Below are 13,944 nucleotides of genomic sequence, written 5' to 3' on the forward strand. Positions count from 1 at the left end.
ACTCTCTATATAAATATATCAATATATATTTAACACCATTAACCAGAACGCCTACTAAAGTAATCCCAAATATATCAGGTAAATGCATAAACACTCTAACCTTCTTGAATGAAGTTGAACATAAGTGGGCAAGTCATCAAGATACTGGTGCTCAGGGTCAGCAGGGATTATTTCAGAAGGAAAAACTGCCATCATTTCTGGCTCTTCTCCTTTTTAAGGATACAGGTATGGAATTCTGCCTTTTTTTTTTTTTTTTTTTTTACTTTTTATGAAAATGCTACATTGAGACTTGTTTAAAAGATCCCAATTCAGTTTTTATATGGAAAAGTAATGTTAAAAATGCCAAAGGGAGGGCTTCCCTGGTGGTGCAGTGGTTGAGAGTCCGCCTGCTGATGCAGGGGCCACGGGTTCGTGCCCCAGTCCAGGAAGATCCCACATGCCGCGGAGCGGCTGTGCCCGTGAGCCATGGCCGCTGAGCCTGCGCGTCCAGAGCCTGTGCTCCGCAACAGGAGAGGCCACAACAGTGAGAGGCCCATGTACCGCAAAAAAAAAAAAAAAAAAAGGGAAGTATTCTGGCAGGAAAAGGGAAGAGAGAGAATAATGAAACAAAAGCAAGTGAAGCAAATTCTCAAGACTTCACTGAATTTTCAATGAATTTTTGCAAAGAGTAAGGAAGGTGTGGGAAATGACTTTTCTTAACCTAGCTTATTTATGGATGGCATATGGATAGATAAAGTGACAGACTAAATCAAGAGCCCTAATCGAGTACTCCAGCAGCTACATTTCTTTGATTCTTATTAAGAAGCTCTAGCTTTCCAGTAGTTTATCCTGAAGTAATCAGGGTTTACATATGTAATTAATGAAAATGACAGTCTCTACAGTACTGTTTATAAAATAGTGAAAAATCAGAAATATTCTAAATGGCCTAATATAGGTGAATGATTTAAAAAGTGGTTATTTCTATATAATTCTTGACTGCCTTTAAAAATGAGATTAGAGGGCTTCCCTGGTGGTGCAGTGGTTGAGAGTCTGCCTGCCGATGCAGGGGACACGGGTTCATTCCCCAGTCCCGGAAGATCCCACATGCCGTGGAGCAGCTAGGCCCGTGAGCCATGGCCGCTGAACCTGCGCGTCCGGAGCCTGTGCTCCGCAACGGGAGAGGCCACAACAGTGAGAGGCCCGCATACCGCAAAAAAAAAAAAAAAAAAAATGAGATTAGACAAAAATATTCACTGATAATGAAATATGGTCATAACACAAAGTGAAAAAATAAGAGAACAGCATGCGTGGAATGATCTCATTTTTATGTAGAAAGGACTATGGACACAGGTACACTGACTATAACAGCACCATCCAATAGAACTTTCTACAATGATGGCAATTTCAATATCTACACACTCTAATAAGGTAACCAATAGCCAGATATGGTTATTAAGCACTTGAAATGTGGCTAGTACAACTGAGGAATTAAATTTTAAATTTTTTACATTTTAACCGATTTTTATTTATTGGCTACCATAAATCTAAATGGACAGAAAATGAGGTGTGACAATTATTATCAGTGTACTTGCTAATTTTTTTAAATGAACATCTATTACATTTAATATTACTGTTAAGACAAAACCCAGAAAGCTGTTAATCTTCAATATATTATATTTGAAATAACAAAAGACAAGAATGTACCAGAAGCAGTCCCACCCTTCCCTCCCCCCACCCTCAATCCCATGCCACTCCCAAGTTCCAGGACTTTTCATCAAAGGACCATGGAAGTGATCAGGTAATTTAGTAAAGGAGAAAGATTTATATGATCTAAAGAGAAACACGAGTGTGTAGATAAGGTAATTTAAAATAGAGTTTGAACAAGGAAAGTAAATATATCTTTCTAGATAAAAGATACATAAAATAGAGTTACCTGGAAATTATGAAAGAGATACTACTTTAGGAGTGAGTTATAATAATAAAAACAGTTTAAGCTTTAGTAAATAGATTATCTTAAGATTTTGTTTTTGTTTTTGTTTTTAAAGCAAGGTAAAATTACCACTTTAAATTTGTTAAATATTAGATGATCTAAAAAGCTGAACTAAGAATAAAGAAGGATTTGTTTGGCACATTTAAAGAATGAAATTCGTTTTTTATGCTTAAAATACACTCAAATAAATCTCACTAAGCAGAGAGAACTTTCTATTCTTAGTCAAGAAAACATTTCTTATTATAACGACTTTATATCAGCTCTACAGACTGTGGCAAAGTAACAGCTTTCTCCTTTCTTCACTAGTAAAATGGTAGGTAATTTGAATCACCTGCTTCATGCATAGGATATAAATATTAGTGAAATTGTTTGGTTAGGTACTTTGGGCTGCCTCAAGGGAAAACACTGTATTATGTATCATGTAACCAAAGCAATTTTTGGTAAATGTACCAACATCACCTTTTTCTTTCTTCTCCCTCCCTGTCTCAACTCTTCAGTTCATGACAGGAGAGCTCATGGGTTTAATCTACAAGTAACAACAAAAAGTGTATGACTGCCCATTCCTTATAGAAAATCCATAACCAGAAGTCAATGCGTGTTCAGAACCAATATTCAACAACCCACCCTTAATGAAGAATGACGACTTGACAACTGGTAGATTATCTAAACATAATTTATATCTGACTATACGTTTTATATTTGTATATAAATATAGGATTATCTGGCATGCTGCAAATTCATATAACTTTAAAATAAAAGAATCTCAAAATACCACCTAATCAAGGAGAAGTAGAGGGCTTCCCTGGTGGCGCAGCGGTTGAGAGTCCGCCTGCCGATGCAGGGGACACAGGTTCGTGCCCCGGCCGGGGAAGATCCCACATGCCGCGGAGCGGCTAGGCCCGCGAGTCATTGGCCGCTGAGCCCGCGCGTCCAGAGCCTGTGCCGCAACGGGAGAGGCCACAACAGTGAGAGGCCCGCGTACCGCAAAAAAAAAAAAAAAAAAAAAAAAGAGGAAGTAGAAAATTACTCAACTTCCTTATCCACATTAACACAAAGTAATGCAAAAAAGCCAGAGAGAACCTAGCCATCTTCCTGTGAATTGCTCTGTCATTCCACACACATTTCTTGAGTATACAATTAGATACCAGCTATAGGCAACAAGAATACAAGAATAAATTAGACAATTATTGCTAGTTCCTTACCACAGAAAACTAACAATAGGATCAGCCAAGAAGAACCAAGTACAATCTAAGCAGAATACCAAAGGAGCATATAACAAGACACTAACTGATTTAAAGCATGCTCAAATTGACACCTTACCTGATTCAGTTTACAAGACTGTCACTTGACCCTACAGCTGCACTGGAAAGCAAATATATCTTGATTACAACAATTTTAGTTTAATTCATCACTAGGCACACACCACTTGTATATGCTAATTATTAAGTAGGAAAGCATTTTGAACTGTGTTTATGACCCTGATTCACTTGGGGATCAGCTCCAAGATATTTTTCTCTGTGATGGCAACCAAACAAGTCATTCTTCTTAACCATTTCTTTATTGTTTACTTAGGAATTCAATTTCATAAACAGAGCGCAGTCAGTCAGGGTAGTCTAGGTTATGGCCAGTAACAATGTTCTCCATAATCTCAAAGGCTTATTAGTAAAATAAGTTCATTCCTTGCTCCTGCTACAAGTTGGAAAGCGACAGTAGGGGAGTTCCCTCACTCACAGATCCAGGCTGAAGAGGGACTCGATGTGAAAATGTGATCCCTAAATAACAAAGGTAGGAAAAAATAAAATATGGTAAACGGTACTCTGGTCCTTAACACTTGTGCTCCGAAGTTTATATTTGGCTCCCAACTCACATTTTGTTGGGAAGAAAAAGAAGGAAAGGAAATATACTATTGAGTGGACAGACGGCTACTCTACTCTGAGATGCCAATGAGAACTAGAGGTTAAGACTACACCAGAGCTATAAAGACTGTCTTTGAACTACTTAAACGCTTATAATTCCTGTCTCAATATTGCAGGAATATGAAAAACTATGACCAAAGCCAGTGACATGAAGAAACAGCTCAAAGAACATCTGTGTGTGCCTTTTGATCTCAGAAGAGCCAAGGGATAGCACAAACCAAAAAAAAAAAAAGTTTAAGTATTACAAATTAATGTCTTCCTTCACAGAAAGATTTCAGGCAACAAGTTATTAAAAATAACCTATTTCCCTAGATTCTAGAAATATACTTCCAAATAGTAGGGGCAAACAGTGTTATCACAGAAATAACCATGCATATTTTGGATAATTATTTTCTAATTAAACAAGGTCCACCTGACTTTTAAATCTTAAAAATGAGCCACATAATACATTCAATTTTTCATTATGGGGTAGCCGATTCTTTCATTTTAATTTTTAAAAGTGTATCCTAAAGCACTTCAAGCAGAGACCCTTAAACCAAAACCTGCTTTCCTGAATTTCTGCAATGTATTGATAATTAAAACTATAATCTTATTTCACTATAAACTGTGTTTAACCTAAGAATAATTGTCTATTAGATACCTCACCTTATTATTCCAGTCCTGGGCAGATACCAAATACTTTTTCTATTTTAACTGACAAATTGGACTTCAACCAAAATTGAAAACTTTCGCTTGCCTAAAGACACCATTAAGAAAATGAAAGGCAAGATTGGGAGAAAGGATTCACAATATATAAATCCAACACAGGTCTATATCCATAACACAAAAAAGAATTCTCAAAACTCGGGAATAATAAGGAAAAAAAGTCAAAAGATCTGAACAGAGACCTCACAAAAGAATACACGTAAATGATCAATATGTACATAAAAATATGCTCAACACATTCAGCCATCAGGGAAATGCAGCTTCTTGTAAAATTCAACACACACTTATCATTCCGCCCAGCAATCCCACTCCTAGGCATGTTACTAATAAGTCTTATATCTTACTTGTTTTATCCTTCTGTGGAAACATCATTAATCATCCACTCAAACTTATTTCCTCTTCTTACTACTTAAAAAAATCCAATTTTATTTGGGCAGCAAGGTGCCCAGATGTAGGGGATAAATCATGATTGGTCCTAATTCTGATAATCTCATTCCTGTTTGCCAGTGGTTACTGCAGGGGGTGAACATGTAACCTACTTCTGAAAAATGGGCTCTTAAGAGGAAGTTTTCTGGGAAAGATTTTTCTTCTTAAAAAAAAAATCTTAAGTAGAAAAAGCCCTTTTTTTACCTCCTCCTTTCCTGCTTTGGATGTTGATGTGAGAATATGCTGCTTGGAGCTACTGCTATCACCTTGAAACCAAGAGGGAAAAGCTAACATGTTTGCCTATTCTTTAGAGATTGTTGAAACTCCTGAGTCAATCCTGAAACCTCGTGCAGACTTCCTATCATGTGAGTCAATAAGATTTTATTGTTTAAGCGATTATTGATGAGGTATTCTGTTATTTGCAACTGAAAGCATCCCAGATAATATACATCCTACTCCATTTCAAGAAAAAGGGCAAAAGACATGAAGACGCATTTTACCAAAGAGGAGATACAGATGGCAATAAGCATGTGAAACATCACTAGCCATTAGGGAAGTGTAAATTAAAATGCTGTTGAGCTATTAGGACAGCTAAAATAAAAGATAGTGACAATACCAAATCCTGGCAAGGATGCAGAGAAACTAGATCTCTCATACATTGCTGTTAGGAATGAAGAATCATGTAACACACTGGAAAATACTATGACAGTTTCTTTAAAAAGCTAAACATATACTTACTGTATTACCCAGCAATCACACTCCAGAGCATTTATCTAGAGAAAAGAAAACTCATCTCCACATAAAAACCTGTACACAAACGTTCACAGGAGCTTTATTTGTAATAGCCAAAAAGTAGAAACAACCAAAATGTTCTTCAATTGGTGAATGGCTAAACTATGGTACATCAACACCATGGCATAATAATTAGCAATTAAAAAAAAAATCTGGAAGGTCAAGTGAAAAAAAAAAAAAGCCAATCTCACAAAATTATATACTGTATGATTCCATTTATATAAAATTCTCAAAGTGGCAAAATTATACACATGAGAACATATTAGTGGTTGCCAGGGGTTAAGGATGTGGGATGGGGGAGTAGGTCATTATAAAAGTAGGGTATAAATAAGTAGAATGAGGGGGATCTTTGGGGGAGTCTGACAACATGTTCTGTATCCTGACTGCAGTAGTAGTTACATGAATCTCAACGTGTGATTAATGGCATAGAACTATACACACTGTACCAACACTAGTTTCCTATTTCTGATACTGTATTATGATTCCATAAGATGTAACCACTGGGGAAAACTGGGTGAAGGATACATGGATCTTCTTGTACTATTTTTGCAACTTCCTGTGAATCTATATTTCAAAATAAATGTTAAAAATACATAATAAATGCCTCTTATTATGTAAAGAGTCAAATATAATAAAGCAATATGATTTTTTAAGATCTGTGGTTTACTGGGAAACACAGCAATCTAGCAAGGGCAACACAACCATCTAGCCAAGACAACATACGGGAGGCTTTCTTAGTTTTATCGACCCATTATGCAAAGATTTATAGATTCAGTTGTATGAGAAATAGATGAGAAATGTATTTTCTATTTAATTTAATAAATATTTTATAATTCTGTGAATATTCTGTATTATTTAGACCTTAGACTCTACAGTATACAATTGATGGTTTCCTAGACCATCCTAGCCAATGTCAACTCATAAGAGGTTAAGAGCTAAAAGCTTAACTTCAACTCCCACCCAAATATCAAACACATTTATGTCCTTATAATGAGTCCCACACAATCTTATTGATCATCATCAACAAAATGGTGACCAATTCTACTATGATCAATGGAACTGAAGATAAAGTGTGATGTGCTGACTTATGACGTGTGAAGCCTTTTGAATCCACAATTGGATGAAACAAATCTACATCTCCAAAGCATACAACATCAGCAAAGACATGCTCCTTTGCAATTTTTAATGGATAAAGTAAGACATCAGTAGTTTTCAGTGGAAAAAAAAATCGTTTGATCACTTCAAGAGGAGAATCTATAATATCAGAATCACAATCATCAATAAAAATATTCAAAAAAATTAATTTTGTACTTAAAGGTTCTTTGGGCAATAAAGAATACCTATGCTTGCCTGTGGGAGATTTAGGAAAACAAAGTATATAGTTTAGATACAAATATCACTGCACTCAGAATTAGAAGGGCCTCATTCAATTCTGCCCGTGCAGGAAAATGACCCAAAAGGAATATTTATAATATAGCTTTATATTAAGAGTTTGGTTTTATATTCTAATGTTTATAGAAGTATATATTTATATTTTTAGTTATGGAATGAATTTTAGTATTTTTATGGTAGGAAATGGGTTGTCTGAAACTAAACCTCAATTTATAACTGACACTCAAAAAACCAATAAATGAACTTAGATAAAAGGAGCATTTTCATCATATACTTTTGGGAGGTGGATTTAGGAGGAGGAGAGGAATATTAGTTTCAATAAGGTAATAAAAGCACTGATAGAATGAAAAATTCAGAGAGGTACAGGTAGAAAAATAGAACACTGAAGCCTAAAAGGGATAATATTCCAGGAAGGTGAAAACTGTATAAAATTCTATAACTCATGACAGAAAAATCCAATGGATATGACAAAGTGAAGCAAGACAGGATGAAAGTAGGGAAGTTGAAGGTCTAGAAGATTAGGTAAGAATACATGTCAAGTTCAATAATCGTTATCACTTAGTAACTTATCACAAGTAACTTAAGATGTTGAGTGGTCAGAGAATATGTGGTAAGTTCAAGCTTTTTGGGTTACTTTTATGAAATGACTTAGTCTAGGACATGGCTGTTTTAGTGAGAGACATAGGAGGAAATGGGTAAATCAAGTGAAAATGGAAGATGTCAAAGATCAAAAAGGATAGGGTGTCCAAAGGGTCGCATCAATGGATGGTGAAGTGACAAAGGATAATGACAGAGAATGGGATAAAGAAGTTTTGTCAGGCAATGCAATAATTTGAGGAACACTAAAACATATATTTGAGGCTGGAAGAGATGGCTATGAAGAGGGAGAAAATCTTAATAATGGCACCACCTCTGTATCTTTAAAAATGACATATCTATTTGAGTTTTATCATAAAAATATCTGACTAAACAAATGGATGCCATTCAGGAAGACAGCAATTATGTAAATCAACCTGCCACAGGCTAAACGAACATGCACCACCTTAAGTTTCAAGAAGGAGATGATACACGCAGGAGAAATTATGCTTGTTCTCTGGAAGCTTGTTTTAGAGTCAAAATGAGTTTATAAAATATAGCAAAATCTAAAAATATATATACTTAGATATATATAAAAGAGAAAGACATGCTGATTGAATACAATTTCATATAATCACAATACTTAAAATCGTTGAAAATTTCAATTTTGTTTGAAATTGCTTTTTCTCTAGACTATGGCACATGTTGAAAATATTAAGCCTTGAACTACTGTATTCAAACCACTCAGAGCTTTTCCAGTGCTAATAAAATAGCTGGTGTTCAATTTTAGTAACATAAAGAAAAAGGTTTTGCCTTAGTACTACATGACTTTCCTTGAATCAGCCTAAAACATCCAAATATGTCATCCAGTTCAGTAAGAACTTGTACTTTATAATGGTTCTCATTGATGCTAGGATGGAAAACTTGCAGTCTTTTAAAGAGACTGTAAATTAACTAAATTTGATAACAGTAATCCATCAAAATTTAGTTCCACACCAGTGGACATTTGCCTCACATTTGGAGAGTTAATGTTGTGAAACTTGTTCTTAACCAACTTTAGATTTCCATCTCTCTACTTCCCCTTGGTGGAAAAGAATTGTTTCTAAGAATAAGAAGTAATAAAGCCTTCTTTATTTATTCTCTGGGAACACTATTTCTACTGCAATAAAAAACAAGGAAGAAGTTACCCTTCTTCCTCGCGTAAACCTTTATTTAAAACGTTACACCTGTCAGGCTGATCGTACAATTTAGATATCAACAAATCATACTCACCAATACATACATCGATCTTTCCTTTAATAGCAGCTTCATGCAGAGGGGTATAGTTCCAGTTATCCCTGGCATTTGGATCAGCTCCTTGGCACAGTAACAGACTCACAACCTCAGCATGGCCAAAAGAACAGGCATTGTGAAGCGGGATGAGACCGCCATCATCACGAGCATGGACATTAGCACCCATCTGCAGTAAGTGTTCTACCACATCCTTCCTTCCAAAACCTAAAACGGAAGAGGGAAAATATTTTATACAGTAAGTCAATTTTGTAAAAAGAACCATTAGGATTCCTTTAACAATATCAACAAATACAAACAACTGAAGTACTGTGTTCTATAGCAAAAAGGTAAAAAAAAAAAAAAAAAAAAAAGTTGCCATTCAAATGGATTCTCTCATCTCACAGAACTTAGAACTAAGAAAGCTCTTCCCTTAATTTGCTCAGTTCCTTCAAAAAACACTTCTTCAACATCTATTATGTGCTGGGCAACTGTGCTAGAAATGTAAAATGAATGAGGCAAGATTCCTGTACAAGGCATTCACTTTCCCCTCATGCGTCACAAGACAAAATCATATGTATAAAATCCATCTCTATGTTTTAATAAAGGTTATTTAAATACCAATGACAACCAAATCTAAGACAAGTCACAACACTCAACATTACACTAGGGCAACTGGAGAAGAACATATGGAAACCAAAAATATGCAGTGATAGTTTGGTTACAAGATATTTGAAAAGGAAGAAATAAAGATAATGCCATAGTATCTATCTTGGGACTGGTGGCCAAACTAAATGAATGGGTAGTTAGGTGAAAGAATTCAAGCTTGGATTTACTGAGTTGGAGGAAATTTTATGACAAACAAGTGAGAATGCAGGCATTTGGAAATACAGAGCCAGAACACTGGTGAAAAGTATCACAATTTTCAGACAGAAAAATGGTGGGGGGTTGTCGGAAGAGTTAGAAAAAAATCTAAAGCACTGTAAGGACTAGGCAAGCAATGAGAAAGGTAAGGAAAACCAAGAAAACACACCATTATGGAAGTCAAAGGGCAACAACACTATGCAAAGTCCAGCATGATGAGCATTTGGTGAGATCAATGGAGAATGGAACAGTCATTTTGACAATTTTAAAGTCATTATAGTACTGTGATGAAATTACAAGCTACATTGCAATGGGTTGAAAAAAAAAGGAAACTGCAAATATTAGCATTTTTATCTTTACCAGCTTAATACTTTTATTTATGATCCTTTCTTTCTTACTTTAAATTTAACTAGAACTTAACTGGCTAGGTATCCCTACCTCCATGCTCTTACTTACCATGCAATGTTGTTAGAAAATGACATCTTAAGTAAAACTGAAAAGCAATAAGGGTCCTATCTTCCTTTATTTTATGCATATATAAACTAAATAAATGAGAACTATGTGGAAAATAGAAGGAAAAAAAAAAAAGGTTTCTTTCAACGTTATGTCCTCCACACTATCTTTAGAAATCCACTCGTTCCAGGAAAGCAGGCTCTAAGAAAAAGTCTTCAAAGTAAAAGATATGTTTCCACAGATATTTATCAGAATTAGGTTTCCACAGAAACTATCCTTCGAGTTAAGTTGAAGATTTTGGGTGAAAAGAAGTCAATTTCATATTAGTAACTGGAACACCAGAAGTACAGGGTACATGCTGATGTAACTATCACCGTCTTGCTGTTTCTTTAATATCCGCGAACTTTGCAGGTACTACGTTCTGTTTAATTCTCTGACTTCAACGTGCTTCCCGCCTCTACTATCACAACCCTACTCCCCCACTGGGCCATAGGTGCTTTCTTTACCCATGGAGATTTAGAGATTTTCCTGCTTTATAGATCTGAGTAAAGCCTGAGTGCAAACACACCCTAATCAGTGCATTAACAGTGTTTGAGAGCTCATTTCCTTTCTTCACTAATAAATAAAGATAAAATAAGATACTTCTCAACGTATCAACTGGCACTTTAAAAAATATACATTATAACTTTGAAGCAAAATAGTAAAGAGTGTGTTTACGTTTTACTAAAACTTTTAGATCTAACATATAAAATAAAACAAAGCAAAACAAAAATGCTTATCAGCAAGGAAGTGGTGAAATGGAACTGTGCTCACATACTGATAATGTGAATAAAAACTGGTATGACATTGTAGAAAAAAATGTAGCATTATCATGAATAGGCTTAAACAAATATACTCTCTGACTCAACAATACCTCTTTTCAAACTTTATCAGTTAAAAAAAGATTCATATATGAACAAATATTTTGCATCGAGAATATTTATCATAACATATTAGAGTGATGTGGCCACGAGCTAAGGAATGCTGGCATCCACCAGGAATAGTCACGGAACAGATTCTCCTAGAGCCTGGTAGGGAGCACAGACCTGCCAACACCTAGATTTTGGTCCAGTGATACTGATTTTGGATTGACAGCCTCCAGAACTGTGACAGAAAAGAATTTCTTTTCAAGCCATAGAGTTTGTGGTAATTTGATACAGCAGCCACAGGAAACTTATACAGGTAGTTTAGATCAAATTATTCCTAAAGTCTGTTTTGTTTTAAAAGTGTTAGAATCATACAATTTGCTTTGTAAAGTGGAGGGAAAGTAAGGGATAAATATTTCCATGCAACAGTTTGGTTACCCCTATTGTATGTTTTTTCTTTCTTTTAAAATAGAAGTGAAGGAAATTAAATATTACAAATCCAAAGTTATCTATGGGAGGGAACAAATAGTATTATATTTACTTATTTTGCAGAGAACTATATTTTGCTGTGTTATTGTAAGTAATGTTATGGCCAACTTCTTTTGTAGGTACTTGTACACCATATTTAGCTACATCTAAACAAACTGGAAAATGGTGAGAATAAACATAAAGAGAGTCATCTTCAGAGCAGTTTTTGGAGTTCTATGCTCATTCCCTGAATCTTTGGTGTCAAGGAAATTCTTCATTTAGTGCTATGTTGGGGCCCATGAATCCTTATGAAGTGATCTTGTGGAGTCATGTGGAGGAATGTGAATGAATTTGGTCCCAGAGATAATTGTAGATAGAAGTCACACACCTGGATATGCCACTTTTAACAGTTTCACTAGAATTTTGTGTTATGATAGGAACTTGCAGGCACATTAACGTTGGTGTACAAATGTAACATGTATTTTCCCCTCCTTTTAGATTTACTTGTATGTGTAATACTGGGTCTAAAATTATTGTATTAAAACAGTATAAATTGAATGCTTACTAAAAAAAAATATTTACCATACATTATTTACAGAAAATCATGGAAATTAGATGCCCAACAATAAAGACTCTGTTAAGTGAATGATGAAGTGATGGTTTTTGATATAATACCATCCTGTATTAAAAGGATTCTAGAACACTGTGAATGTACTTAATGTCACTGAGTCATGTACTTTAAAATGGCTAAAATGGTATTTTATTTTTAAATTGCTTAAAATAAACAAAATTTTAACATTTTTAAATTCATATATTTTACCACAATGAAAAATATCACCAAAAAAGGTATAGACTATACACACACACACACACAACAGGATATTATAAAAAATTCAACAACATAGATTTTTTTTTTTTAGATCAGTCTCTTAGATTAAAAATATATAAAACAGGGGCCTCCCTGGTGGCGCAGTGGTTGAGAGTCCGCCTGCCGATGCAGGGGATACGGGTTTGTGCCCCGGTCTGGGAGGATCCCATATGCCGCGGAGCGGCTGGGCCCGTGAGCCATGGCCGCTGGGCCTGCGCATCCGGAGCCTGTGCTCCGCAACGGGAGAGGCCACAACAGTGAGAGGCCCGCATACCGCAAAAAAGAAAGAAAGAAAAAAAATATATATATATATATAAAACAAAATATAGGAGAAAAAAATATATATATATTTGATACATAGATGGGCAGAAAAAGAGACTAAATCACTAAGTAGTAGAAGTATGGAATTTTTTTCTTTTTGATTATCTGTTTTCTTAATTATTATATAAAAACATACTTTTGTATAAAATATATGTGGGTGTACACATATAAGTTTATAAAAGAAGGTGGACGTGAACAGTCAAAACCAGTAAAGATACATTTTATGTGGCAATTATGAAGTCAACTCTTCTAATTTGATTTTGTATTAAAATACATTATTAAATCAGAGGTTTTGTTATCTATGAAACAAATAAGTCCCCTATTTAAAGTACTGTAATTTACAAAACCATACATAAAAAGTTTATCAAAACATATACTCTACCTGTACTGTTAAGTACAAATCATAATTGGTCATTCACCATTCTATCCATGTTGAATGCATATGCATTATTTTTCACACATAAAGAGAATTCATTATCTCTGATGGCTATATAAGGCCTTTGTTTCATAACCAAGGTTTGTAGTCATAATTATCTCTATAACTGATTTGTTTATTTGGGTCTAAAGAACCAAAGTAAAAATAATAATTAGGGGCAGTTCAAAGAACTACATAGAATTTGAAGTAACATACCAGTAACTAACTCAAAGAAACAGTCCCTAAGTGAAAGCATTACAGACATACTGCAGACAAGATTTTCAGCGTCCCAGTTCATCAAGCTAGCGCACGTTTAAAAAAGTTAAGTCACAGCTTTTAAAAGGAATGTTGCTACATATATATATGTCTATGTACATGTATATATATATGGTTCAGTATTATGAAGTACAAAAGGAAAAGCAATGAACTATCTCCCTCCGACCCAAAGGTTGTTAAAAATTAAGATGGAGTAATACTCTGATTTTTACCCACAAAACAGTATGTGCTATAACACTTCCAATCTAAGAGTTGTACAACAGGTATAATTTAGCTTTTACAGAAAAATTCTTTTTGCTTCAAGTACATGCCCTATTCTTGACAACAAT

General features: G+C 34.9%; 1 protein-coding gene across 1 annotated transcript in view; it reads right to left on the minus strand.

Annotated features, from left to right (window-relative positions):
* TNKS (tankyrase) overlaps positions 1 to 13,944 on the minus strand; it is a 182,275-nt gene that overhangs the window by 148,660 nt on the left and 19,671 nt on the right. The window contains exon 2 of the mRNA XM_081221230.1: positions 9,049 to 9,273. Coding sequence (XP_081077356.1) covers positions 9,049 to 9,273 — 225 coding nt within the window. The remainder of the gene's footprint in view (positions 1 to 9,048; positions 9,274 to 13,944) is intronic.

The sequence above is a fragment of the Mesoplodon bidens genome (assembly GCF_964165515.1).
Source record: "Mesoplodon bidens genome assembly, chromosome: 20".
Lineage (NCBI taxonomy): Eukaryota > Metazoa > Chordata > Mammalia > Artiodactyla > Ziphiidae > Mesoplodon > Mesoplodon bidens.